The sequence below is a fragment of the Leucoraja erinacea genome, chromosome 15, assembly GCF_028641065.1.
Source record: "Leucoraja erinacea ecotype New England chromosome 15, Leri_hhj_1, whole genome shotgun sequence".
NCBI classification, from domain to species: Eukaryota; Metazoa; Chordata; class Chondrichthyes; order Rajiformes; family Rajidae; genus Leucoraja; species Leucoraja erinaceus.
In genome coordinates this window covers 31,110,720-31,137,503 of record NC_073391.1, presented here as the reverse complement: position 1 = coordinate 31,137,503, position 26,784 = coordinate 31,110,720, and the positions used below count along the sequence as shown (strand labels likewise).

The window sequence follows — 26,784 nt, the reverse complement described above, 5'->3', positions numbered from 1 at the left end:
TCCAAACACAGTCAGACCTAATAAAGCATGTATTCCTTCCAAACACAGTCGGACTTAATAAAACATTGCAGTTTCAAGCACAGGCAGGGCAGCAGGCCAAATAACTCATGGCATTGTCATTAAGGACTAACAAATCATTTATTGCAAGTACATTACAGACTCACATTTCAGTTGATTCACAGCTTAGAATGACACTCATGGCCTCTCCCTCGCGATCTTGCGGAGTGTTTGACTTATGTCCAGGCATCCGGGGTTTTATGGTCCTGGCCCCCCCCCGGAAGGGGCGTTGCCTTCATCGCGGTGAAGAGGCGAGAGGACCAATCATCTGATCTCAAGGTTTTTTAAACACTCATAAAAAATGTATTTTTCATCGATGGGAAAAATCCTCGGGGCTGGCTCTGTGGATGACGACTGTGTGTAAGATGGCCAAAAATAACAGCGATACATGGTAACGTTTTTTCTAAAATCAATATACAGCACAGACAGGAAGTGGTCAAGGTGAGACTTTTAATTCTTTAGATGTGGATATGTCATCTTTCCATGTTCCAGAGATGCTGCTTAACCCTCTGAGTTACCCCAACACTTTGTGTCCTTTTATGTAAAGCAGCGTCTGCATTTCCTTGTTTTTACACTAGTTCCACGTGCCTGCATTTGGCGTATATCCCTCTAAATCAGGGGTGTCAAACTACCGGCCTGCGGGCCATATCCGGCCTGCAAAGGGGTCCAGTCTGGCCGGTCGGATCATTTGGGGGGAACAAAAGTATATTCACGATCATTTAGAAACATAGAAACATAGAAACATAGAAATTAGGTGCAGGAGTAGGCCATTCGGCCCTTCGAGCCTGCACCGCCATTCAATATGATCATGGCTGACATTTATTATGTATCTGTATGGCAGCCATGCTCTCTCGCCACTCTCTCTCCCACGCCGCTCTCTCTCTCTCTCGCCACTCTCTCTCTCTCTCACCGCTCTCTCTCCCACCGCTGTCTGTGCTGCCTGTTGCGCCGGCCGCTTGTTGTGTGCACGTAGAAACGGGCCCAGAGCTGGAATGTTTGGACGGGGACGGCTGTCAGTGGGGTGGGAACTCTCCCGGTATCCCCCCTCCCCCATAAAACTTCCCCCGTCAAACCCCCCATAATACTTCCCCCATCAACCCCCCACCCCAGGACGTGTCACTAACTCAGAACGAAAGCTGTGGGAGCACGCATGCGCATGAAGTCGCATTTTGCCCAATCCGGCCCGTGACCAAAAATTAGTTTGACACCCCTGCTCCTATCCATGTACCTTTCCAAATGTCTCTTAAATGTTGTTATAGTACCTGCCTCGACATTTCCCATAATACCCATCACCTTCTGTGTGAAAATGTTCCTTATTCAATCTTTCCCCTCTCATCTTAAACCTTTGTCCTCTGGTTCTTGATTGTTAAGGTGGTTATAAAGTCATAGGAAATGTGTCCTTTATTAACCAACACATTCTGTACATTTTCAGAGGGTTGGATACTTGTTAAAGTAGGAGAACTTTTACTAATCTATGGAGAAGGGGCAAGGGGCAACTCTTGCACGTTAAATGACCTCCTTCTATATAGTAATCATTCCATGTTTTTAAAATATAAATAAAATGTGAAAACTGCAGATGCTTGAAACTGAAATAGTTGCATGAATTGCTGATTATTTCCAAGATTTCCTGCTTCATTTAATTAGAAGCAAATATATTTATTCCTTTTAACTTTGTCCAATATTAAATTATTCTGCATTGTTTTATTTTCAGACGTTGCTTGCTATTTCAATCAGTAGTTCATTTTTATTGTTCCATGTACCCAGATATAGACAAACCAACCTCCCCTCCTTGACTTCAGTTACACTTCACGCTGCCTCGGCAAGGCCACCAGCATAATCAATAACCAGTCACTCCCTGACCACTTCCTGTTCTCCTCTCCCATCGGGCAAAAGGCACAAAAGTGTGAAAAGGTACACCTTATGTGTCCCACCAAACTTATTTCCACATACCTCGATTCCATCCTATCCCGCCTGGTCAAATCCCTCCCTACCTATGTCCAAGACGCCTCACACGCTCCTCGTCTCCTCCACGATTTTCGTTTTCAAGGCCCCCATTCCCTCATCTTCACCATGGATGTCCACTCACTCTACACCTCCATCCACCACCAGGAGGGCCTTAAAGCCTTCCATTTCTTCATCGACCGCAGAACCAACCAATCCCCGTCTACCGATACTCTCCTCCGCTTAGCGGAGCTGGTCCTTATTCTCAACAACTTTTTTGTTTGACTTCTCCCATTTCCTCCAAATCCAAGGCGTAGCTATGGGCACGCACATGGGCCACAGCTATGCCTGCCTCTTTGTAGGGTACGTCGAACAATCCTTGTTCGAGGCGTACCGTGACCCTATCCCCGAACTCTACCTCCGCTACATCGATGACTGCATTGGTGCTACCTCCTGCACCCATGCAGATCTCACTGACCATCCATTTTACCACTAACTTCCATCCGGCACTCAAATTCACCTGGACCATTTCCGACATCTCCCTTCCATTTCTAGACATCACTATCTCCATCGCAGGTAACAGACTTCTGACTGACATCTACTACAACCCCACTGACTCCAATGGCTATCTGGACTACACTTCTTCCCACCCTGCTTCCTGTAAGGACTATATCCCCTACTCCCAATTCCTCCAACTATGCCGCATCTGCACCCAGGATGAGGTGTTCCAAACCAGGGCATCGGAGATGTCCTCATTCTTTAGGGAACGGGGGTTCCCCTCTTCGACTATAGATGAAGCTCTCACCAGGGTCTCTTCTATATTCTGTAGCTCTGGTCTCACTCCCCATCCCCCCACTCGTAACAAGGGCAGCGTCCTCCTTGTCCTCATCTTTCACCCTACCAGCCGTCACATACAACAGATAATCCTCCGACACTTTGGCCACCTCCAAAGGGATGGGTAGTTTACACCCCAGCGATATGACCATTGACTTCTCCAATTTCAGGTAGTCCTTGCTTTCTCTCTTTCCCCTCCCCTTCCCAGCTCTCCCATAGCCCACTGTCTCCACCTCTTCCTTTCTTCTTCCCACCTCCCCCCGCCATCCCCACATCAGTCTGAAGAAGGGTCTCGACCCGAAACGTCACCTATTCCTTCGCTCCATAGATGCTGAGTTTCCCCAGCATTTTTGTCTACCTCCAGATTCAGGGACAATTCTTCCCAGCTGTTATCAGGCAACTGAATCATCCTACCAACAACCAGCAGTCCTGAACTATTATCTACCTCATTGGACACCCTTGATCGGACTTTACTGACTTTATCTTGCACTACAAGTTATTCAAGTTATTCCCTTTATCATGTATCTGTACACTGTGGACGGCTCGATTGTAATCTTGTATTGTATATCCACTGTCTGGTTAGCACGCAACTAAAGCTTTTCACTGTACCTCGATACACGTAACAATAAACTAAACTTAAATATAGTGACATTCTTTATTTTGCATGCAACACAGGAAAATCATAATGTACATTAGATTCAGATTCAGATTCAAACTTTATTGTCATTGTGCAGTGTACAAGTACAGAGGCAACTCTTTAAATAATATTGTTACAAATCATGTTCCTCAAAAACTCATTAAGGGCCGTATGCGTCCTCCTTGGTTTTCGGCAAAACTGAAACGTCTCTGCAGTAAGGAAGAGATGTTTTATATCCATGCCAAAAAAAGGGGTACAAAACTGAACTGGGACAATTTTACTAGAGTGCGAAAGCAAGTCGATCGTGTAATTAGGAGTGCTCATAGACAACATGTTTCTTCTATTCTTGGGGGAGAGCAATCCAAGGCTTTTTGGAGATATGTGAAATCCAGACGGACAGACAACACTGGTGTCCAGATGCTTAAAGTGAACAACTGTCTGATCACTGAGGACCAGGCGAAAGCAGAAGCACTTGCAAACCAATTTCATCACGTTTTCACCCGGGAAGATGTAGAGCCTTCATCATTTCCAGTCCTACCGCCCAGCCTGTATGCTGATATGCCTGCTATTAAAATTGAGGTTGAAGGTGTCAAGAAGTTATTGCTCAACATCAATACCACAAAAGCAATTGGACCAGATCAGATACAGAATCAAGCCCTCAAGATCGCAGCCGAAGAACTGGCTCCAGTTTTGCAGTTCATTTTCCAACAATCGCTTGACTCAGGTGATGTTCCGCTGGATTGGAGGAAGGCTAACATCACTTCTCTCTTTGTGAAGGGTTCAACCACCAACCCAGCGAATTATCATCCTGTTTCATTAACAAGTACTTGCTGCAAATTGCTGGAGCATTTAATTGATAGTAATCTGATGCGACACGTGAGCAAACATAACATTCTTGCTGACAACCAACATGCATTTAGGAGGCATAGATCATGTGAGTCTCAGCTTATCCTGACGACAAATGACCTGGCCAAGCACCTTGATAGTAACGTCATCACGGATTTAGTTGTGCTGGACTTTTCTAAAGCATTTGATGTCATCCCACACCAGAGACTGCTTCGGAAGCTTGACTTCTATGGTATTCGTTCCAACACGAAACGATGAATTTCCAGTTTCCTGACAAAACGTCTTCAGCGTGTGTGTGTGAATGGAAAGAGCTCCAATTGGCATCCAGTGTTGAGTGGTACACCTCAGGGCACAGTACTTGGCCCACATCTATTTTTGCTTTACATAAATGACATTCATGAAAAAGTCGCAAGTATGACCAGACTATTCGCTGATGATTGTTTGCTGTACCGTCCAATTAAGTCAGCTGATGATGAAGATGCTCTCCAAAAGGATCTCGATACTATGGTTGAGTGGTCACAACAATGGGGCATGCAGTTCAACCCTTCCAAATGTGAAACCATGCATGTCACCAGAAATGGGAATCCAGGCGAAACATCTTACTTGGTGCCACCCTTGAAGAATCCAAACAAACCAAGTATCTTGGCATCAAATTGCAGAATGATCTGTGTTGGAATGGTCAGACTCATGATGCAACGGTGAAAGCAATAGCTGTCCTAAACTTTCTGAGGCGCAACTTTCATCATTGTTCAACTTCTGTCAAGGAGAAGCTATACTTCACCCTCGTTAGACCTCATTTGGACTACGGAGTTGCAGCATGGGACCCATACACAAATAAAAACATTTCTTCCATCAAACGTGTCCAAAGACAGGCAGCTCGATTTGTTACTAACACCTATGAGAGAGAAGCGAGTGTCACCAAACTTCTGAATTCAGCTACAAAGACAGATGTGTACAGCAATTCGTTCTCCCCCCGCACAATTAAAGCATGGAATAATCTCCACCCTACTATAGTTACCCAACCAGATGCAACTAAATTTAAAGTAGTTCTTTCTTCCCAATAACCCTTTCTGGCTTAAGTCCTCCCTTCACCACCTCCAGTTTAAATTCCATTTGGGATATTTTGGAGGACCAAGAAACCAAGAACCAAGAAATGCAGTTAGCATCTCACCCAGAAGTGCGAACACAGAATAATGGAACAGTAAAATATATATGTATATATAGTAGCAGAAGTGCAATTTTCGGGGGGGGGGGGGGGGGGGGAGATCAGTCACTGGGGGAAGTTGTGTCCGAAAGGGGGGGGGTGACGGGCAATCACCAAGGTGCAGAGTTAAGTAGGATAACAACCGCAGGGAATAAGCCGTTCCTGAACCTGCTGGTCCGGCAACATTAGCAGAATTGAGTGCAACGATTGCAGTGTAAAAATGCAGCGCAATGGACGGAGATAGTCCGAGGTTCGCTCCCGCGAACTTGACAGGAGCGCATCCACGTGCACACCGACGTTCATTGATACAAATACACGGCCCGTGCAACAAGGGCACGAGCCTTGGCAGCCAGCGGGAATACACGTTCCGATTGGCTTCCATCCACCAGCCCCGCCCACCATCCGGTTGGCTGCTTCCATATAAGGGCAGCGTCGCATCACGTGCCCGATAGCGTCAAGCCAATGGGGACAGGAGGTCGGCGGGGAAGGAGTCGACTGGGTTTGGCGGGTACACCACGTGGGCGGGCCCGCCCACCCTCCTTCCTGATTGGGCGCCGTCCAGGAACGGCCCGCCCCCGCGCCCTTCCCGTTGGCTGGAGGCTGCATTCCATCCGGGCCGTGAGTGGCTGCCCGTCAAAGCGGGGCGCGCGGATGACGGTTGGCCGGAGCTCGAGGCGGAGCTGGGTCCGAGTTTGAGCCAGAGCGCGAGGTTGTGTGAGGGGGGCGGGGGGACGGACCGAACCGATGGGCTCAGCGGGATAACAGCCATTAATACTGGGAAAGAGGCGTGTAATGCCGGCGCAAAGAGAAGGGGAAATGCCGAGAGAGGAATGAGAGACACTGATTATTAGATGTAACCCCCCCTCCTCCCCACCTCCCTCCCTCCGCATAAATCGCTATAATTTACACTCGTTGAGGGGGGCAGCGCCTCCATTTCCATGACAAACATGGCGGCCGGCAGCAGCAGCAGCGGCAGCCGAGTCGGCTTCTTCCTGGGCGCTTGCTGCTGCTGCCTGCTGCTGCGGGGCTGCGAGGCGACGGCGGAGGGGGAGGAAGCCGGTACGGTCATCATCGGCCTGAGGCTGGAGGACACGGACGACGTGACGAGCATGGGAGGAGGCGTGGTGCGGGTGAGCGAACGCACCCGGGTCCGGCTTCGGCTCTACGGCCGCCACATCGACAACAGCACCTGGAGTCGCATCGGTTTCACCGAGCACCGGCGCACGGCGGCCGACCGCGACTTCGACCCGTGCGGTGTCCGCACCTCGGACATCGTGGTGCTGCCCGGCGTGGCGGTCAGCCGCCGCAGCACGGGGGTCATCGAGATGGACATCAAGCCGCTGCGGAAGACGGAGAAGACCAAATCTTATTACCTGTGCACGGCGAACGGCCGGGCTCCCGAGCCGGCAGACTGGCTCTACCACGACGCCGAAGACACCATGGTGGTGGTGGTGGAGGAACGGAAATTTTTGCTGCCTTTCTGGCTGCAAGTTATCTTCATCTCGGTGCTGCTCTGCCTGTCGGGCATGTTCAGTGGCCTCAACCTGGGCCTGATGGCGCTCGACCCCATGGAGCTGCGCATCGTGCAGAACTGCGGCACGGACAAGGAGAAGAACTACGCCAAGCGCATTGAGCCGGTGCGGCGACAGGGCAACTACCTGCTCTGTTCGCTGCTGCTGGGCAACGTGCTGGTGAATACCACCCTCACCATCTTGCTGGATGACATCGCCGGTTCGGGCGTGGTGGCCGTGGCCATGTCCACCGTGGGCATCGTTATCTTCGGAGAAATCGTGCCTCAGGCTATCTGCTCCCGCCACGGCCTGGCAGTGGGCGCCAACACCATCGTCCTAACTAAGTTTTTCATGCTGCTCACCTTCCCCGCCTCGTACCCGGTCAGTCGGCTGCTCGACGTGATCCTGGGCCAGGAGATCGGCACCGTGTACAACCGCGAAAAGCTGCTGGAGATGCTGCGGGTCACCGACCCTTACAATGACCTGGTCAAAGAGGAGCTCAACATCATACAGGGCGCTCTGGAGCTCAGGACTAAAACGGTGGAGGACGTGATGACTCCTCTGCGGGACTGCTTCATGATCGCTTGCGAGGCGATCTTGGATTTCAGCACTATGTCAGAGATCATGGAGAGCGGTTACACCAGAATCCCGGTCTACGAGGGCGAGCGGTCCAACATCGTTGACCTGCTTTTTGTCAAGGACCTGGCCTTCGTGGACCCCGATGACTGCACTCCTTTGAAGACCATCACCAAATTTTACAACCACCCCTTGCATTTTGTCTTTAACGACACCAAGCTGGATGCAATGTTGGAAGAATTTAAAAAAGGTGGGATAATGCCGATTATAGTTTATTTTCGATCAAATTGTCACTTTTGTCATTGTTCTTACAGGTATCTTGTCCATCCTATGCTGCATTTGATGCATGTCAGTGCCAAGCTTCTTCGCGCCGTAATGTGTTTAGGTTATATCCATAGTTTATCGGTCGCACCTGTTTATACAATATGGAGCCGTTCTATATCCCCGATGCGCATCTGAACGTTGCCAGGCGTTTCACATAGATACTTGGCGTTCTTTCCTGAGTTGGGATTGTGCTGACCAGGATGCAAAAATAATAGTCTGAAATCTACAGAATATCTTTGATCTTTTTTCCCCCTAGCTTTTAAGGTGACGTTTTCTGAACGTGCAACACCAGAACAGTTCACCACGGTATGCAGCCTGCTTTCAAATCTTAAAATTGCAAGGGAAATATATAGATGCATTAATTCATTCATTCAATAGCTAAGATCGATAATACACAGCAGTAACAGAATGTAAGAGGAGTTCACCAACTGATATCTAGACATCAAAGACAAACCAAGTCTACTTTAAAATTCAATTCTATACATGTCGTGAGAATGTGTTGCTCACACTCATTGGTTTTATTCTAAAACTTTTTGCCAAGCCTACTTAGTTATTCATTTAGTAGTTAGCCTTTACATGATTTTAAAATTTCATCTGTAAAAAATATTTATGAATGATGGATATGTCTGCCAATTTTTTGCTGATTGCAATTCAATTGTCCACATACTCGAGTATTCATTTAAAGTTTGTGAAAATTTGTCAGAATACCCCTTGCCTTTTGGAAGAATAAAGTTTACAAATGTAATTTGCAAAGTTTAGTTGGTGACTGTCATTGTATTGAAATTTGTGTCCACCAACTCTGATAATCGGAATTGGAAGTATGTTTGGCCAGCATCAGGTGACTTGAGCAGAGGAATGAGTTGCTGCAGTAGTAAAAAGGAAACTGATTTGAAACGTCAGTCCCTCTCCTGCTAAAACAAATGGAGAAAGTAAACTTACAGTACTCTCCATAATGAGTGGGACAAAGACCCATAATTTATTTATTTTCCTCTGTACTCCACAATTTGAGATTTGTAATAGAAAAAATCACATGTGGTTATAAATAGCACATTGTCAGATTTTAATAAAAGCCATTTTTATACAGTTTGGTTTAATCATGTAGAAATTACAGCTGTGGTTATACATAGCCCCCCCCCCCCCCCCCATTTCAGGGCGCCATAATGTTTGGGACACATGGCTTCACAGGTGTTTGTAATCACTCAGGTGTGTCTAATTGCATCCTTAATGCACGAGAGTGCTTTCAACACATAGTCTTTCCTCCAGTCTTTCCATCACTTTTGGAAACTTTTATTGCTGTTTATCAACATGAGGACCAAAGTTGTGCCAATGAAAGTCAAATAAGCCATTATGAGACTGAGAAGCAAGAATAAAACTGTTGGAGACATCAGCCAAACCTTAGGCTTCTCAAAATCAACTGTTTGGGACATCATTAAGAAGAAAGAGCACTGGTGAGCTTACTAATCGCAAAGTGACTGGCAGGCCAAGGAAGATCTCGACAGCTGATGACAGAAGAATTCTCTCTATAATAAAGAAAAATCCCCAAACACCTGTCCGACTTCAGAAACACTCTTCAGGAGTCGGGTGTGGATTTGTCAATGACCACTATGCAGAAGATTTCATGAACAGAAATACAGAGGCTACACTGCAAGATGCAAACCACTGGTTAACCCCAAACATAGGATGGCCAGGTTACAGTTTGCCAAGAAGTACTTGAAAGAGCAACCACAGTTCTGGAAATGGTCTTGTGGACAAATGAAATGAAGATTAACTTGTATCAGAGTGATGGCAAGAGCAAAGTATGGAGGAGAAGGAACTGCCGAAGATCCAAAACATACCACCTCATCTGTGAAACGCAGTTGTGGGGGTGATGGCCTGGGCATGTATGGCTGCTGAAGGTACTGGCTCACTTATCTTCATTGATGATACAACTGCTGATGGTAGCAGCATAATGAATTCTGAAGTGTATACACACATCCTATCTGTTCAAGTTCAAACAAATGCCTCAAAACTCATTGGCAGGCGGTTCATTCTACAGCAAGACAATGATCCCAAATGTACTGCTAAAGCAACAAAGGAGTTTTTCAAAGCTAAATAATGGTCAATTCTTGAGTGAACAAGTCAATCACCCGATCTAAACGCAATAGAGCATGTATTTTATATATTGAAGAGAAAACTGAAGGGGACCAGCCCCCAAAATAAGCATAAGCTAAAGATGACTGCAATACAGGCCTGGCAGAGCATTACCAGAGAAGACACCCAGCAACTGATGATGACCATGAATTGCAGACTTCAAGCAATCTTTGCATGTAAAGGATATGCAACAAAATACTAAACATGACTACTTTCCAAAATGTATAATAATGGCCTTTATTAAAATCTGACAATGTGCACTTTAACCACATGTGATTTTTTTTTTCCTATTACAAATCTCAAATTGTTGAGTACAGAGGCAGATAATAAATGATGGATCTGTCCCAAACATTATGGAGGGTACTGTACATTTTGGAGCTTGTTGGTTTGCCTTTGTGGGGGATGCATTATTAAAACATTTATCAAAAAGTAATTGCTTGCAAGTACTGACCTAAGATATACTCTGGAGAAAAGTTCTGACTTGCAACAAGAATCGGCTACCATTTTTATTCATGTGGCTAAAAAATGCAGTTTTGCAGCATTCTTTAGAAGCAATTGCATACATTCCCTTGTATGTTGGTGAAGTTTAACCCATTTCTTTGAAATCGTTTTTCTGTTTTTAATATTTTTCCTGCTGCTGTATGAGGGGGCAGACTTAGTCTTTCCATCTATATTTTGTAAGCCAATTTTGGAGTTATATCGAGAATTAAGTCAAATTATTAATCCAGGAATACTTGCAAAAACACACATTGGAGCTCTTCAACAAGTGTGTAGGATTAAAACGCATGGTCCATCTTTATGGCCAAGGATTTTTCTTGCTTAGGTCATGCATGGGGCAGTGGGTACAATTTGGTTTCTAGCAATGTTTGGTTTTGAGTTGTTGGGATCTCCTCTTTGCCATTGACTCCAGACCAGTAAGGGATGGGAAATTTTGTGGAAGAAGCAATGCCAACAGTTATGTTCTCTAAAAGATTCCCATCTGTGGGTAGAGATAATGTTTCACGAGCTTTCTACGTACCTTTTAACCCATACGTTTTATGGGAGTGGATTGTTCGTGGCACTATGGTTGATGATCTTGCTGCTAGCAGTGATCACCTGTGAGTTGTGCTAAATTGTACTTGCTGTCAACTGTGCCACTTTTTAAATACAACCAGAGCAGCTCAATGTGCACTGGAAGTATATAGTCAGATGCAGGAAATATGACCCGTCTTTGATCAAAAGAGAAATTTATGTTTTTGCAAGTGAAAAATAATGAAAAAGCATACATCATTTTTGCCCAGTTCAGTGTAACAAACATGTCAGGTTCAGAATTAAAAAGCAACTTTTGAAGCCAGTTAGAAATTCTGAGGCATTCAGCATGGAAACAGACCCTTCAGCCCAACACATGCATGCTATCAAGATGCCCATCTAAACTAGTCCCATTTGACTATATTTGGCTCGTATCTGTCTAAACCTTTCCTGTCCAATTGTCTTTTAAATGTTATTGTGCTTGCCTCGACTACCTCTGGCAGTGCACAAAAGTTCTCCCTCTGGTTCCTATTAAATTGTTCCCCTCTCACATTAAATATGTCCTATGGTTCTTGTTTTCCCCTACCTTGAGGAAAAAGCTTTCTCAATTCTCCACATGATTTATACACCCTGTAAGATCACTCGTCAACCTCTTGCGCTTCAAGTAATAAAGTCCTAGCTTGCCAAATCTTACTATAGCTCAGGCCCTCTGGTCCTGATCACATCCTCGTAAATGTTCCCTGCACTCTTTCCACTTAATAACATCCTTCCACTCATGGCCAAAATTGAACATAGTGCTCCAAATGTGGTCTTGTCAATGTTTTGTGAAATTGTAACATAATGCCCCAACTTCTACACCCGATACCCTGACTGATGAAGGCTAAGTTTAATGCTGATAAGTGTGAGGTGCTACATCTTGGCAGGACAAATCAAAATAGGACGTACATGGTAAATGGTAGTGAATTGAGGAATGCAGTTGAACAGAGGGATCTAGGAATAACTGAAGGTGGAATCTCATGTAGGTAGGGTGGTAAAGAAAGCTTTTGGTGTGCTGGCCTTTATAAATCAGAGCATTGAGTATAGAAGTTGAGATGTAATGTTAAAATTGTACAAGGCTTTGGAGAGGCCAATTCTGTAGTATGGTGTACAATTTTGGTCGCATAATTATAGGAAGAATGTCAACAAAATAGAGAGAGTACAGAGGAGATTTACTAGACTGTTTCCTGGGTTTCAGCAACTAAGTTACAGAGAAAGGTTGAACAAGTGGTCTTTATTCTTTGGAGCAGAAGGTTAAGGGGGGGACTTGATAGAGGTCTTTAAAATGATGAGCGGGATAGGCAGAGTTGACGTGGATAAGCTTTTCCCACTGAGAGTAGGGAAGATTCAAACAAGAGGGACATGACTTGAGAATTAAGGGACAGAAGTTTAGGGGTAACATGAGGGGGAACATCTTTACTCAGAGAGTGGAAGCTGTGTGGAATGAGCTTCCAGTGGAGGTGGTGGAGGCAGGTTCGATTTTATAATTTAAAAATAAATTGGATGGTTATATGGACGGGAAAGGAATGGAGGGTTATGGTCTGAGTGCAGGTAGATGGGACTAGGGGAGAATAAGTGTTCGGCACGGACTAGAAGGGCCGAGATGGCCTGTTTCCGTGCTGTAATTGTTATATGGTTAATGTACCAATCGCCACCTTGACCACCCTATCCACTTGTGATGCTACTTTCAGGGAACTGTCAACCTGTACTCCTAGAGCACTCTGCACTACAACATTCCCAGGGGCTCTACCATTCACTGTGAAGGCCCTGCCCTGGTTCGCCTTGGATACTTTTATAAGTATGGGCTAATTTTCACTGCTCGAGCAGAGGACAGGTGTGCAAATTCCACTGGTCAACTGCCTAAATGTCTAACTCAACCCGAATGTTTTGATATGGGAATATTTATCATCTGCCATTAACCTGATGTGTTGATTACTCAGGATGTAAGCAGTGGGTTATTCCCAGTCACGTTACTGCATAAAATAACTTTGTGTGTTCCTTTGGGAGTACTGTCAGAATGCAGATTCACAACTACAGATATTTAGAATTTGGGTGAAGGGAGCAAATGTTCATATTTGACGTCATTATAAGGTGATTTTGGTAATGGTATTGCGATTGGATTTTGCTAAAGAAAGCAAAAATTATATATTTTTTACACATACAGAAACCGAAAAGATGATTTTGCAATATACCTTTCATGATCCCAGAAAAACTCAAAGGCTGTGGATTCAAGTTGGTAGTTCTGTTTCCAGTATTTTTGAAGTTCAATCATTATAATTAGAAACATAGAAATTAGGTGCAGGAGTAGGCCATTCGGCCCTTCGAGCCTGCACCGCCATTCAATATGATCATGGCTGATCATCCAACTCAGTATCCCGTACCTGCCTTCTCTCCATACCCTCTGATCCCCTTAGCCACAAGGGCCACATCTAACTCCCTCTTAAATATAGCCAATGAACTGGCCTCGACTACCCTCTGTGGCAGAGAGTTCCAGAGATTCACCACTCTCTGTGTCAAAAAAGTTAATCTCATCTCGGTTTTAAAGGATTTCCCCCTTATCCTTAAGCTGTGACCCCTTGTCCTAGACTTCCCCAACATCGGGAACAATCTTCCTGCATCTAGCCTGTCCAACCCGTTAAGAATTTTGTAAGTTTCTATAAGATCCCCTCTCAATCTCCTAAATTCTAGAGAGTATAAACCAAGTCTATCCAGTCTTTCTTCATAAGACAGTCCTGACATCCCAGGAATCAGTCTGGTGAACCTTCTCTGCACTCCCTCTATGGCAATAATGTCCGTCCTCAGATTTGGAGAACAAAACTGTACGCAATACTCCAGGTGTGGTCTCACCAAGACCCTGTACAACTGCAGTAGAACCTCCCTGCTCCTATACTCAAATCCTTTTGCTATGAAAGCCAACATACCATTCGCTTTCTTTACTGCCTGCTGCACCTGCATGCCTACCTTCAATGACTGGTGTACCATGACACCCAGTTCGCGCTGCATCTCCCCCTTTCCCAATCGGCCACCATTTAGATAATAGTCTGCTTTCCCCGTTTTTTGCCACCAAAATGGATAACCTCACAATTATCCACATTATACTGCATCTGCCAAATATTTGCCCACTCACCCAGCCTATCCAAGTCACCTTGCAGTCTCCTAGCATCCTCCTCACAGCTAACACTGCCCCCCAGCCAGCTTAGTGTCATCCGCAAACTTGGAGATATTGCCTTCAATTCCCTCATCCAGATCATTAATATATATATTGTAAATAGCTGGGGTCCCAGCACTGAGCCTTGCGGTACCCCACTAGTCACTGCCTGCCATTGTGAAAAGGACCCGTTTACTCCGACTCTTTGCTTCCTGTTTGCCAGCCAGTTCTCTATCCACATCAATACTGAAGCCCCAATGCCGTGTGCTTTAAGTTTGTATACTAATCTCTTATGTGGGACCTTGCCGAAAGCCTTCTGGAAGTCCAGATACACCACATCCACTGGTTCTCCCCTATCCACGCTACTAGTTACATCCTCGAAAAACTCTATAAGATTCGTCAGACATGATTTACCTTTCGTAAATCCATGCTGACTTTCTCCAATGATTTCACCACTTTCCAAATGTGCTGCTATCCCATCTTTAATAACTGACTCTAGCAGTTTCCCCACTACCGATGTTAGACTAACTGGTCTGTAATTCCCCGTTTTCTCTCTCCCTCCCTTCTTAAAAAGTGGGGTTACGTTTGCTACCCGCCAATCCTCTGGAACTACTCCAGAATCTAAAGAGTTTTGAAAGATTATTACTAATGCATCCACTATTTCTGGAGCTACTTCCTTAAGTACTCTGGGATGCAGCCTATCTGGCCTTGGGGATTTATCGGCCTTTAATCCATTCAATTTACCCAACACCACTTCCCGACTATCCATTCAATTAATATTGAAAACACCAGAGTTGATTTTATACGGTAGGTCCTGCAACAGCAAGGAGATTTATAACCCAGAAGTTTATCTTTTTAAATTATACTTGAGGGATACAATATTGATGAGCATTTTAGGAGAACTCTTTTTGCCCCGATTCAAGCGCTTGACTTGAAAGGTCGTCAATTACTTTTCCCACATGTAAATTGCTTGACTTGCTGAGTTCCAGGATTTTCTTTCTCTCTTCCTCTGTCGAGCTGAAAGAGCAGTTTGTGTCTTGGTTTAATGTTAAAAGATGTCCCCTCAATGCACCATACTTTCAGTATTGTTCTGTAGTGTCACGGTGTGAGTCCAGATTGCCAGATGGAGGCAAGATTCTAGAAAATCCATTATTTCAAAGGGAGGCATACATTTTAATTGTGCAGATTTATTCACAGTTATATTGAAAATGTTTGTTGTAGCAAAGCACCACCTCTGCTGCCGAGGGATACTAGTTTGTAAGATGCCAAGATCTTGAATTTCGGCTCCTGCCATTTTGTTCTTGTACCAGCACTGATCATTTTGCTTCTTGGGGAATTAGATAGCTCCCTTAAATCATTTATATTGGATTTTGTAGAAAAATTAAGGGAAAAGCAATCCCAGGCTGAGTGCTCTAACTGCACTTTGAATATTTATTTATTTTTTTCTCTTAATTTGCTTTCTTGAAGTTCACATGGTGTATGGCTTATAACATAAATTAAGTGCCTTGTAACATAAATTTTAGGTTCATAAGCCCCAGAAGGACTTTTTCCAGAACGAGTTTTTCCCAAAGATGTCTCAATTGAATTTTATATCAAATCCAGAATGTGGTGATGTGGATTATTGTTTGTTCGGAGTTTGATTTGACACTTCATGTCGAGTGGGTGCATCGGCCAATGTACCATTTGAGATCCTGTTTAAAAGTCCATGTTTATCAATGCATTGTAATCCAGTAAAACTTTCCTTTTAGTTCCATGTTCTAGTGAGTGTTGGCATTCCGGCCTCTATTCCATTCATTTGTGTTAAAATTACGAGGTACAAGCTGTGGGGCCAGAATAGTTTTCTTGCAACAGTGTAGCAACATGTGGGGGGGTGAAGTGGTTGCTGTCGGTGAGAAGACAAAAGAGACTACTGATACTGGAATCTGGAACAAAGGCAGGATGCTGTTTCTTCTCTGTCCTAATATCAACCAGTGCCTTTTGCCTCCATAGGTAGTTCATTTGGTGTGTTTCGTATCATCTTTCTGAATTGTTTATTTTGGTAACCATTTTAAAGGAACTTTTTTGAAGTCTGTTTACCAGTACTTTCTTCACCTTGCCTTATTGTACTAATATGGTTGGTCTTATTGTACATGTCTCCTGTCATTTTCTCAGTATTCTTATATTTGGCATACAACTTTTTCTGTTTATACAAAAATCAAACGTGGTATTCTGCTTATAGTCTGACTTGTACTTGATTTCTATTGAAAATGTTTCTTTGATTGTGGAATACATATACTTTCTGTTCAAAAGGATTTGTATATTTCTTCAATTCAATTTAGTTTGCAGGACCTACCGTACAAAATCAACTGGTTGATTTAATTTAGTTTTCCCTCTTTGATATTTGGCATTGGATAATCAGATAATAGGTTTGGATAATCAGATAATAGGTTTTCGATTCACTTGTGTAACATGTAAATCATTTGGACTTTATTGACCCTCTCCTTAAGATATTTGACTGATATCAAAGTTGGTTACATGATTCATGGGAATATGTTTATTGGTTGCAGGAAGATATCTGAACTATTTCGATGAGTACAAAACTGGGAAAGAGCAAGGGAATCTAAGAAATGTAGAAGAACAAAGGGATCTTGAAATGTATTTTAATGGATCCCGGAAAAAAAAGTAGTAGATCGGGTAGATAAGGTAATGAAGAAAGCGTATGGGATGCTTGTTTTTATCGACTGTGACTAGAGTGCAGAAGCAGGGAGATTATGTTTGTAGTGAATAAAACTGCTCCCAGCTGGAGCTCTGTATACAGATTGGTGCACTATAGGATGGATGTGATGGCAGCATATAGGATGCCAAGGACATTTCCAAAGATTTTTGCCAGCACTGAAAAATTACATTACATTGGTAACTAGTGTTGTTTTTGGAAGAATAGATAGACATCAATTAAAGTAACCTGTCAATTAAATATTGTCAGACCTAAAGTTTAGCAGGAACTCGTTTACTTGGCACAGCAAGGGGAATAGATTTAATGTGGCGTGTAGAAGGGCGGTGGGTGCAGATGCTGTCATTGGGATTTGTGCAAATAACACCGTGATCAATCTCTTCGGAATCCTTTCCAACTTAATGACATCCTTCCTATGGGTAGCAAACAAAACTAACCAAGTAAGGTCTCCCCAATGGTTGTACAGCTGGATTGCGATGTCCCAAATTTTGTATTCAATACCCTTCCCAATGAAGGCAAGCCTGCCAAAACACCCAATCTACGTGAACCGTCACTTTCAGGGAACCACATACCTGTCCTTGTTGATCTCTATGTTCCACAACTATCTCCATGGCTTTACCATTTACTGTGAAAGTCCTGTGTAAATTGTCTGATAGTGTTCAGTGTTACCTTCTTTCAGTTTGTAAACAAGTAGGAGAAAACAGGTTGAATATTGTTCAAAAACAGTTGTGACCACAGCCCAGTCCATCATCGGCTCTGACCTCCCCACCATTGGAGGGATCTATCGCAGTCGCTGCCTCAAAGGTTGCCAACATCATCAAAGATTCACACCATCCTGGCCACACACACATCTCTCCGTTGCAATCGGGAAGAACGTACAGGAGCTTGAAATCTGGAACATCCAGGTTCAGGAACAGCTTCTTCCCCACAACCATCAAGCTATTAAATACGACATCAAACAAACTCTGAACAATAACAGCCTATTGCACTTTATCTGTTTATTTATTGTGTGTGTGTGTGTGTATATATATATGTGGTCTATGGTATATGGACACACTGAACTTTTATCTCCTGTTCTGTATTATGGTTACATATTCTGTTGTGCTGCAGCAAGCAAGAATGTCCTTGTCCTATCTGGGACACATGACAATAAAACTCTCTTGACTTGATTGGTCCATAAAATTTGCTTGATTAAATTCCAAGGTTGTTTGGTGAAATTTCTAAATAGTTTTGAGGTAAGAGGCTCAATAGTTAACAATAAATTGTAGTTTGAACAATAAAAATTGTAGATGGATTTGAAATCACAGGTAGAATAAGTTTTGTAATTGTTGCCAAGTATATGGAAGTTCTCCACTAAGTAATATTACTTTTGGCATCTTTGAGACGGCTTGAACAACAGGATGTTGGTTCTGTCATATCCTGAATCTAATAAAGCATTTCATTGCTGGTGCCCCAGTGGAGTATTCAGTTTAGGGGATATGTCAGTAATATTTTCAACACATTCATATCCTGCTAATAAACGTCAGTATGACAAAACACGACACGGATGTGACCGTTTTGCAGCTGTACAAAGGGAACTACAGAGACATGAGGAAGGAGCTGGCCAAAGTTGACTTGGAAAGGGACCCAGGCAGGGATGGCGGTGGACAGTAATGGCAGGAATTTCTGGGGATAATTCAGAAAATGCAGGATCTTTGCATTCCAAAGCTGAAGAAAGATTCTAGGGGTGGAAAGAGGTGACCGTGGCTAACAAGGGACGTCGAGGACAGTATAAAGCAAAAAGAGAGTGTATAACATAGCAAAGATTAGTGGGAAGCCAGAGGATTGGGAAGTTTTTAAAGAACAACAGACGGTAACTAAAGAAAATACGGGGAGAAAAGATGAAATACGAAGGTAAGCTAGCCAATAATATAAGATGATAGCAAGAGTTTCTTCAGTTATATAAAGAGCAAGAAAGAGGCAAGAGTGGACATTGGATTGCTGGAGAGTGATGCAGGAGAAGTGATAATGGGGAATAAAGAAATGAGAGGAGTTGAATACCTTTTTTGCGTCAGTCTTCACAGTGGAGGACACCAGCCACGTGCCTGAAATTCAAGAGAGTCGGGTGGATGTTAATGGAGTGACTATTACCAAGGAAGTTGAAAGGGCTGAAGGTGGATAAGTCACCTGGGCTGGATGGACTGCACCCTAGGGTTCTGAAAGAGGTGGTTTGAAAGATTCTGGAGGCATTGATAGTGATATTTCAGGAATCGCTAGAGTGGTCCTAGATGATTGGAAAATTGCCGATATTGCCCGGCTACACAAAGGGAGCAAGACCTTGGTGGGAAGTATAGGCCGGTGAGGCTGACTTTGGTGGTTAGGAAGATTTTAGAGTCCATTATAAAGGATGAGGTTACGGAGTACTTGGAAGTTCACGATAAAATAGACCAAAGTCAACATGGCTTTGTGAGGGGGAGGTCTTTCTTGACAAATTTGCAGGAATTCTATGAAGAAGTAAATAGCAAGACTGATACTGAAGTGTCAGTAGATGTTTACTTAGATTTTCGCAAAGCCTTTGATAAGGTGGCACACGTTAGGCTGCTTAGGAAGATGAGAGCCCACGGTATCAAAGGACAGATACTAGCATGGATAGCAGGTTTGCTGGATGGCAGAAGACAAATAATGGCAAGAAAAGGGGGCTTTTTCTGGTTGGTTGCTAGTGACTAGTTCTGCAAGGGTCTGTGCTGGGGGTGCTACTCTTCACGTTGTATATTAATGATTTGGATGAGGGGATTGAAGGCTTTGTGGCAAAGTTGCGGATCATACGAAAATAGGTGGAGGGGCACGTAGTATAGGGAAAGCTAGGACTCGTGGAGACTTGGGAGTGGGCAGCAAAGTGGCAGATGGAATAGACTGTAGCAAAGTGTGGAGTCATGCATTTTGGTAGTTGCAATAAAGGTGTAGACAATTTTCTAAATGGGGAGAGAATCCAGAAATCGGAGGTGCAAAGTGACTTGGGAGTGCTGCGTCGAATCGGTATTGAAGAAAGCAAACTCAATGCTAGCATTCATTTCAAGAGGGCTCGAGTGGAAAAACAGGGATGTAATGTTGAGTCTCTATAAGGCACTGGTAAGGCTGCATTTGGAATATTGTGGGCACCATATCTGAGGAAGGATGTGCGGGCTCTGGAGAGGGTGCAGAGGAGTTTACAAGAATGATCCTAGGAATGAGTAGGTTAACCTGTGATGAGCGTTTGTCAGCACTGGGCCTGTACATGCTGTAGTTTAGAAGAATGGGGGGGACCTCTTGAAAACGTACAGAATAGTGAAAGGCTTGGTGCTAGTGTGTTAATGTGTCTGTAAAGCTGCAGCAATTAAGAATGTTGTTGTTTCATTCCCAGTACATTTGACAATAAGCACGCTTGTTGAGGGACACTTGACTCTCTTCCCAATTATTATGGAGCAGTTGGCTTATCTGAGGCTGAATGTTTACCATATTTACCACATTCCCTTATGATGTCGGAGGGCATTTGTCCTCTTCTATCAATGCTGGCTCACAGAGCAATTACATTACTTACTTGCTTTCCACACATATTCCCTCCACATTTCCTAACTACCTTAGATTCTGCACTCACCTACATAGTAGTAGTAATTAATGGTGGCCAGTTAACCTACCAACTTTAATAAATCTTTGCAAAATGGGAGAAAAACAGAGTGTGTGGAGAAAGTGCAATTACAGGAAGAATGTGGACACTTTGTGCAGATAATACTGGAGATCAGGATTGTTGACACTGAGGCGATTTAACCATACAAGGAAATATTACTATATGTATGGACAAATATATCTATGGCTCATGTCTCCAAGGTCATAAGTAATATGAAAATGAAGACAGTCCTGTAAAAGCTGAACAACAAATGAGGTGATATGGTTGATAATTACAGACTTCATAGGAAGTTCTGGATGAGTAAGAATGAATTGCATTCATAGAATGCAATGAAATATTTAATCATCTGCAAATTTAATCTGACCATTATTGCTTCCAGCTGTTAATACCAGGCTCTGGAATTACTTTCCTGAAATCATTCTGCTACTTCAACTTTGTACCAAAGGTAGATCATTCATCCTTACATCTTCATGGAGCAATGTCGAATTCTGTTAATTTATTTGGGACAATTTTGGGACGTTTTTGATGTGTAAAGAGAAGTTCTTGTGAATTAGACCTGTTTCACTTCTGTCGGAGCTTTTCAAACTCTGGGGAAATAGAGCCACATATTTGTAAAATGGCTATACGTTTAGGGACCTTTAAGATGCCAAGGCAATTGATTTAAGGTGTTTGATGGTGCAAAAATTAGTCGAGGATGGTTCTTCTGAGGAGTAATAATGACCTAAATCTTTTCAACCAATAGTTTGTTGAAATGTAAAGAAATACTGCAACAATTTGCGCATAGCTAGGTCGAACAAAATTTACTGTTTTTGATCAGAAAATCTATATTGTGCAATATTATTTATGGACACGGGAAACTCGCTGGTATCGTTTGCATTGTGCAATTGGTTGGCCTTTTCCAGCAAAACAAATGAATTAGCTGTAACTTGCCTCATCCAAAGGCAACTGTAAGGCCAGTGTTATAAAGTATGAGTGTAATTGTATTCTCAACTATACGGACTGGTCATTAATCATACAAGTTTCTGTATGGAAGTGAATATAGTGTTATTTGGGCAAGGCTAGGAAACAAAATATTTTGCATAAATATCGTGCAACAAATTCCATTAAACTATGAATTGAACCAAACCAATAGAAAAATATAGCATTTTATAAATAAAGCGTTAGGAACAAAATGCAAGGAGATATGAAACATGGATTTATGTAGTACCTTCCACTGGCTCAGGATATTTCGTTGAAATACTTTGCTATGTGAACACAATTTTAATGTAGAAAATTCAACAAACTAATCTGCAATTGTATCTTGTCAAGTACAATTATAGTTGGGATGGGTGTAATCTCTGGCACAATTTTTTTGCATAATGAAATTGACGATATTGCCAAAATGGTGCAACTTCTAAATATACAAATGTAATAGTTGAGATGGCTGCATAAGGTGATTTTATTGGGTAGATTAACACGGTTGTGTAAAGAGTTCAATGAGCAGTACAGAGTGCAACAACTTGGTTGTCTATTCACAAACTGGAATTTATATTGCATTCTGATCTGCGCAAAGATAAGTATACTGTATGTGGACTTGCAATGTTTCTTCATTTTAATCTGAATACTAGCATAATCTTCATAATTTTGCAAGTTCTCAAACTCTAAATAAGATCTTTTTTTTCCAGCATGTAGAAAGGAAAATCCAATATTTGGATTTATAATAAATTAGTACCATGTGAATGTACAGTCCTGATCTTCATTTGCCGATGAAGAGTATGAGTGTTTGATGTACAAAAAAAGGCAGCAATCAACCTCTGAAGAAATAACAAATGAGAATTTTTGTTCTTGGCATAACGCAGCTTAATCTAAAGAAGGGTCTCGACCCAAAATGTCACCCATTCCTTCCCTCCAGAGATGCTACCAGTCCTGCTGAGTTACTCCAGTCCAACCAATGCCCGTCTTGATATCTTTGAAGTTTTGTAGTCCTTTTGTGTCTTTGCAGTTTTGTGATAGTGTGTACAATTGGTCTTCAGAGTTATTAGCACCTTCAAGTGGAAGAACATAATTGAACATTTAAAGCTTTAGACTTTCTCTGGGCTTCGGTAGTTAGTTCACACTGTCTCACTATATCCAAAAATCTGTTATCTTGTATTTTAGTTTTATTATGTTTATTATCTTAGTAGGCAGAGATAAGGGAATGATGCCAGTAACAAATATTCTGGTAGATAAAGACGTAATTGTAGGTTTTTAATTATTTTGTTTTTCCTTTAGCCTTTAATCCCCTCATTTATCTACATTACACGGCAGAAGTGAGTCTAGGTGATCCACACTAGGATTTATGGTCAAAAGCCTTTTGTAATCCTTTTATATCTAATGTATTCCTTTCTCCTTCAACGTGAACCCAGTTTCACATTAAATGCATCAATCAGTTTGCGTCATCTCCTTAGTGTATGGCTAAGTCCTGGATTATAATCACTGGTTCAAATTTTTTTTTTCCCTGCATGTGTACTTTTCATTGGTCTTTAACAAAGAAGCTGCCACTGGAGTCTCAGCTACTTCAGGGAAGAAGTACTTGAGTTCAAACAGAGTAAAAATAAATTGCTGACGAGTAACCAGAAAGGCAATATGTATTAAAAGTAGTTAAATCACTTGATCTAAGTAGAATGCATCCTATGTTGCTGAGTGACTTGAATGTGGTAATTGCAGTTACTGGCTGTAATATTTCAAACATTTGAATTTATGGGAATTGTGAGGAAGATGGTGAAACTGGCTGGTGGAATAGGCAGACATGTGGCAGATGTTTACACAAAAACAGTTTCATTTTGGAGGAAGCACAGGTGAAACAATATAAACTAAAGAGCATAGTTCTTATGATTAGATCGACATGGATCTGGGGGTGTATGTGCTTAAACTTTAAAGAGACAGTTTCCAAATAAGTCACAGAATATTACAGCAAAGAAATCATGATAGTCCTTAAGAAAAAATGAGCTGCAAGTAGTGAGAATTCATAATACATTGCTAGGGTGTTAAGTGTAAGACTTCTCCATTATGGCATTCATATCAACTGGATAAATACCTTCTTAAAAATGCTAAGTTTTATAAAGAGAGGCCAGAGAACTGGGATCAGCTGGATTGATTTTGTTTTCTCTTGCATCCAGTTGGATTTATGTCTGTCTTATGCTTCTGATATCTAGTTTTGGTTTCTCCCTCGAGCAATAACCTTTATACGCGTCATAAGGTCATAAGGAATAGGAGTAGAATGAGGCCATTAGGTCCATCAAGTCTACTCTGCCATTCAATCATGGCTTATCTAGCTCCCTCCGTAACCCCATTCTCCTGCCTTCTCCCCATAACCTCTGACACCTGTACTAATCAAGAATCTAGCTCTGCTGTAAAAATATCCACGGACTTGACCCCACAGCCTTCTGTGGCAAAGAATTCCACAGATCCACCACCCTCTGACTAAAGAAATTTCTCCTCATCTCCTTCCTAAAAGAACATCCTTTAATTCTGAGGCTGTGACCTCTAGTCCTAGACACCCCGAAAACTGCAGAGTTCCAAGTGGAATGTTTCCACAGTTTTGAATAGGTTTAATGTAACTTGTATGTTTTTCAGTTTGATCCTTTTAGAAATGAATCTTAGAACTTAGAACTTTAAATAGCATTTGCCAAGAGTAACGTGCCTGTTTCTAGATCTAGATTATTTGTTCCAAATAATAGACACAAAATGCTAGAGTAACAGCGGGACAGGCAGCATCTCTGGAGAGAAGGAATGGGTGACGAGGTCGAAACCCTTCATCAGTATTGAAATTTCTTTGCCAATTTTATTCAAGTTTATGAAAGTTTGTGGTATTGCTGATATCATGTTGGCTTCCTAAATGGTGAAAGATAGTCGACTCGCTCTCAATTGAATGCTGTTTTCCACCTCCTTTTTCTTTTCTGTTTTGTAGCGAGTTTGCTGTCCTCTTTGCATTTTGTGCCCTGACTTCATATTCATCATTTGTAGTAACTCATTTAAAAAAAAATTATTATATCTACTGCACTTGGCTATAGATTGGAGAATTCAATAAGGTTAGTTAATTCATCTGAATGTCATGTGTTGTGATGGAAAAGATGCATTAACCGCATGTACATTCATAATGCCATCAATTTAATTTAAAGATTAAGAACAATGTTTGTTAAAGCTTTCTAATAATTAGGCTACATGCTAGTTTAATGTTCATAAAGTGGTTAAAGGATGGAAGCAAAACATAAAATGGTGGATTAGAAAAGGCAGCATCACATGGCATTTGGGGTTTGCCTCACTTTATATGGATTTTGAATCTTTTTGATGTTTTTTAAAAATGGCATAGATGGTCATAGCACATTTAATGTTGTAAGCATGGTATAATTTGCAAATGTTTGTTCTTCATCTCTTCTTCATAGGTTTAAAAAAAAAAGAAAGGATTGCTAAATCTTTCTGGTCAGTTTTTTACTTATTTAATGCTTTAAATGTATGTATTTGGTTGTGATAGTGTGAGGTGGTTGTTCCCAGAGCCATGGGAAGAACCACAATTGCCAAATTACGGAAGAAAAATAATTTGTCCCAACACAACCTTTGCTTCATTGCACTTTGCTATTTGTAAATTGGCTGGGGTGTTTCTAATTTTACAATTGTACACCACTGTAAAGTCTCACAAATGGGGAAAAAAACTAAATGAGCAAGACTTGGCTGTTTAGGCGATGGTTGAATTCCAATGTTTCAGATTTTTGGGTTCAAGGATCTTATTTTCCAGGCAACATTTTGCTGAATCTCTCTGCATTGTCTATGTTCCTACCACATCTTACTGTACTGCGCAATCTTCTTTGAAAACGCGAGTTGGATTGAAGAATCTCCTCTTCTACAGTAGGCGCACTTGAGAAGTTTAGTGCTGCTTCCCTAGATTATGCCATCTTCCTTGAGTGTTACAGAGAACTGTCCAAGTTAAGATAAAGTGTTCAGTATGTTACAGAGCACGTGGAATATTTAACTGGCCTCTGTAAAGTTGACGGTGGGCCTTTGTGTTGTCAATGTTCAAGTGAAAGTCAAGTCGCTCGTTGTAACCATTAATGATGAGGTTTTCATTGGAGTGGGGGAATATAAGGTGTTCTGCCGACTGAAAGAAGTTATGCTTATCTGCATATCGTGGGTCCTTGAGAAATGTTTGCAATCACCAGTTTGTCACATTGACTCCAATTTTAGCTGCTGCTATATGATCATCAATTGTTGGCTTTGTACATGGTTTTCCCAGGTGGTGAAGTTTGCAAATTTTTGCTAATGGGCATAATTAATTTGACCATCATTGTTGTCCAACTAGTCCTCATTCTGTTGCAAAGTGAACCTAACAGTCTGACCACAGATTCTTGGACTTGATTTGCTACCTGCGTGCCTGGATGTAGATGTTATCAGTGAAACTTTTCCACTATCTTGGATTATTTAGAGCAGCAGCTTTTAAATGGCCATTAGACCAGGTGCGGACTCGTTGGGCCCATCCCCCAAGGCAACATTCCAACAATGACCCATAGCCCCCAACTGCGCAGACGCGGCTGACGGGTTCCCGTTGTGACGCCAGAGATCCCCGTTGTGACGCGAGTGACGGCAATCCTCCACAACTGTGTGGGCGCGGCCGGCAAGTTCAAAATGGCAATAAGCTGTAATATATAAGATCAATGTGAACACATATCACTCTCCCACTTCAGTCCCCTATTCCCCATCTCCATTATCCTCCCTCTCCCTACCCTCCACCAACCCAACTCTGCTTCCTCCCCTCACCTCCTCCCTCCCCTCTTCCTTCTTCCTCCTCCCCATCTCCATTACCTTGCCATCCCTCTTCCTACCCCATCCTCCTCCTCATCACCCAGCACTCCCTTCCTCTCCTCCTCCCCTCTCCACTCCCTCCTCTCCTTCCCCTACCCTCAATCACTCCCTCCCTCCATAACCCCTCTCCCCTCCCTACCCGCTCTCTCTCTATCACCCTGCTCCCCAATCCTCACCTCCCCATTGCCCTCCTCTCCCTCTATCTCCACTCCCTTCCTCCCCACTCCCTCCTCCTCTCCCTCTATCTCCCCCACTTCCCCTCCCTCTCCGTCCCTACCCCCTCTTCTTATTTATCCCTCTTGCTTCTCACCTTCCCCCAATCCCACCCCCACAATGAAAATAGTGTTTTTTTTTTTAATGAAATC

At 42.7% G+C, this 26,784-nt stretch overlaps 1 protein-coding gene across 3 annotated transcripts in view; it reads left to right on the top strand.

Moving 5' to 3' along the window:
* Positions 1–6,188: 6,188 nt before the first annotated feature.
* LOC129704118 (metal transporter CNNM2-like) overlaps positions 6,189–26,784 on the top strand; it is a 114,678-nt gene continuing 94,082 nt past the window's right edge. For 2 of the 3 annotated variants that reach the window (XM_055647021.1, XM_055647019.1), the window contains exon 1: positions 6,189–7,856. In XM_055647021.1, the coding sequence (XP_055502996.1) occupies positions 6,458–7,856 (1,399 nt within the window). In that variant the 5' untranslated portion in view covers positions 6,189–6,457. The remainder of the gene's footprint in view (positions 7,857–26,784) is intronic. The other variant, XM_055647020.1, reaches the window with a different exon arrangement.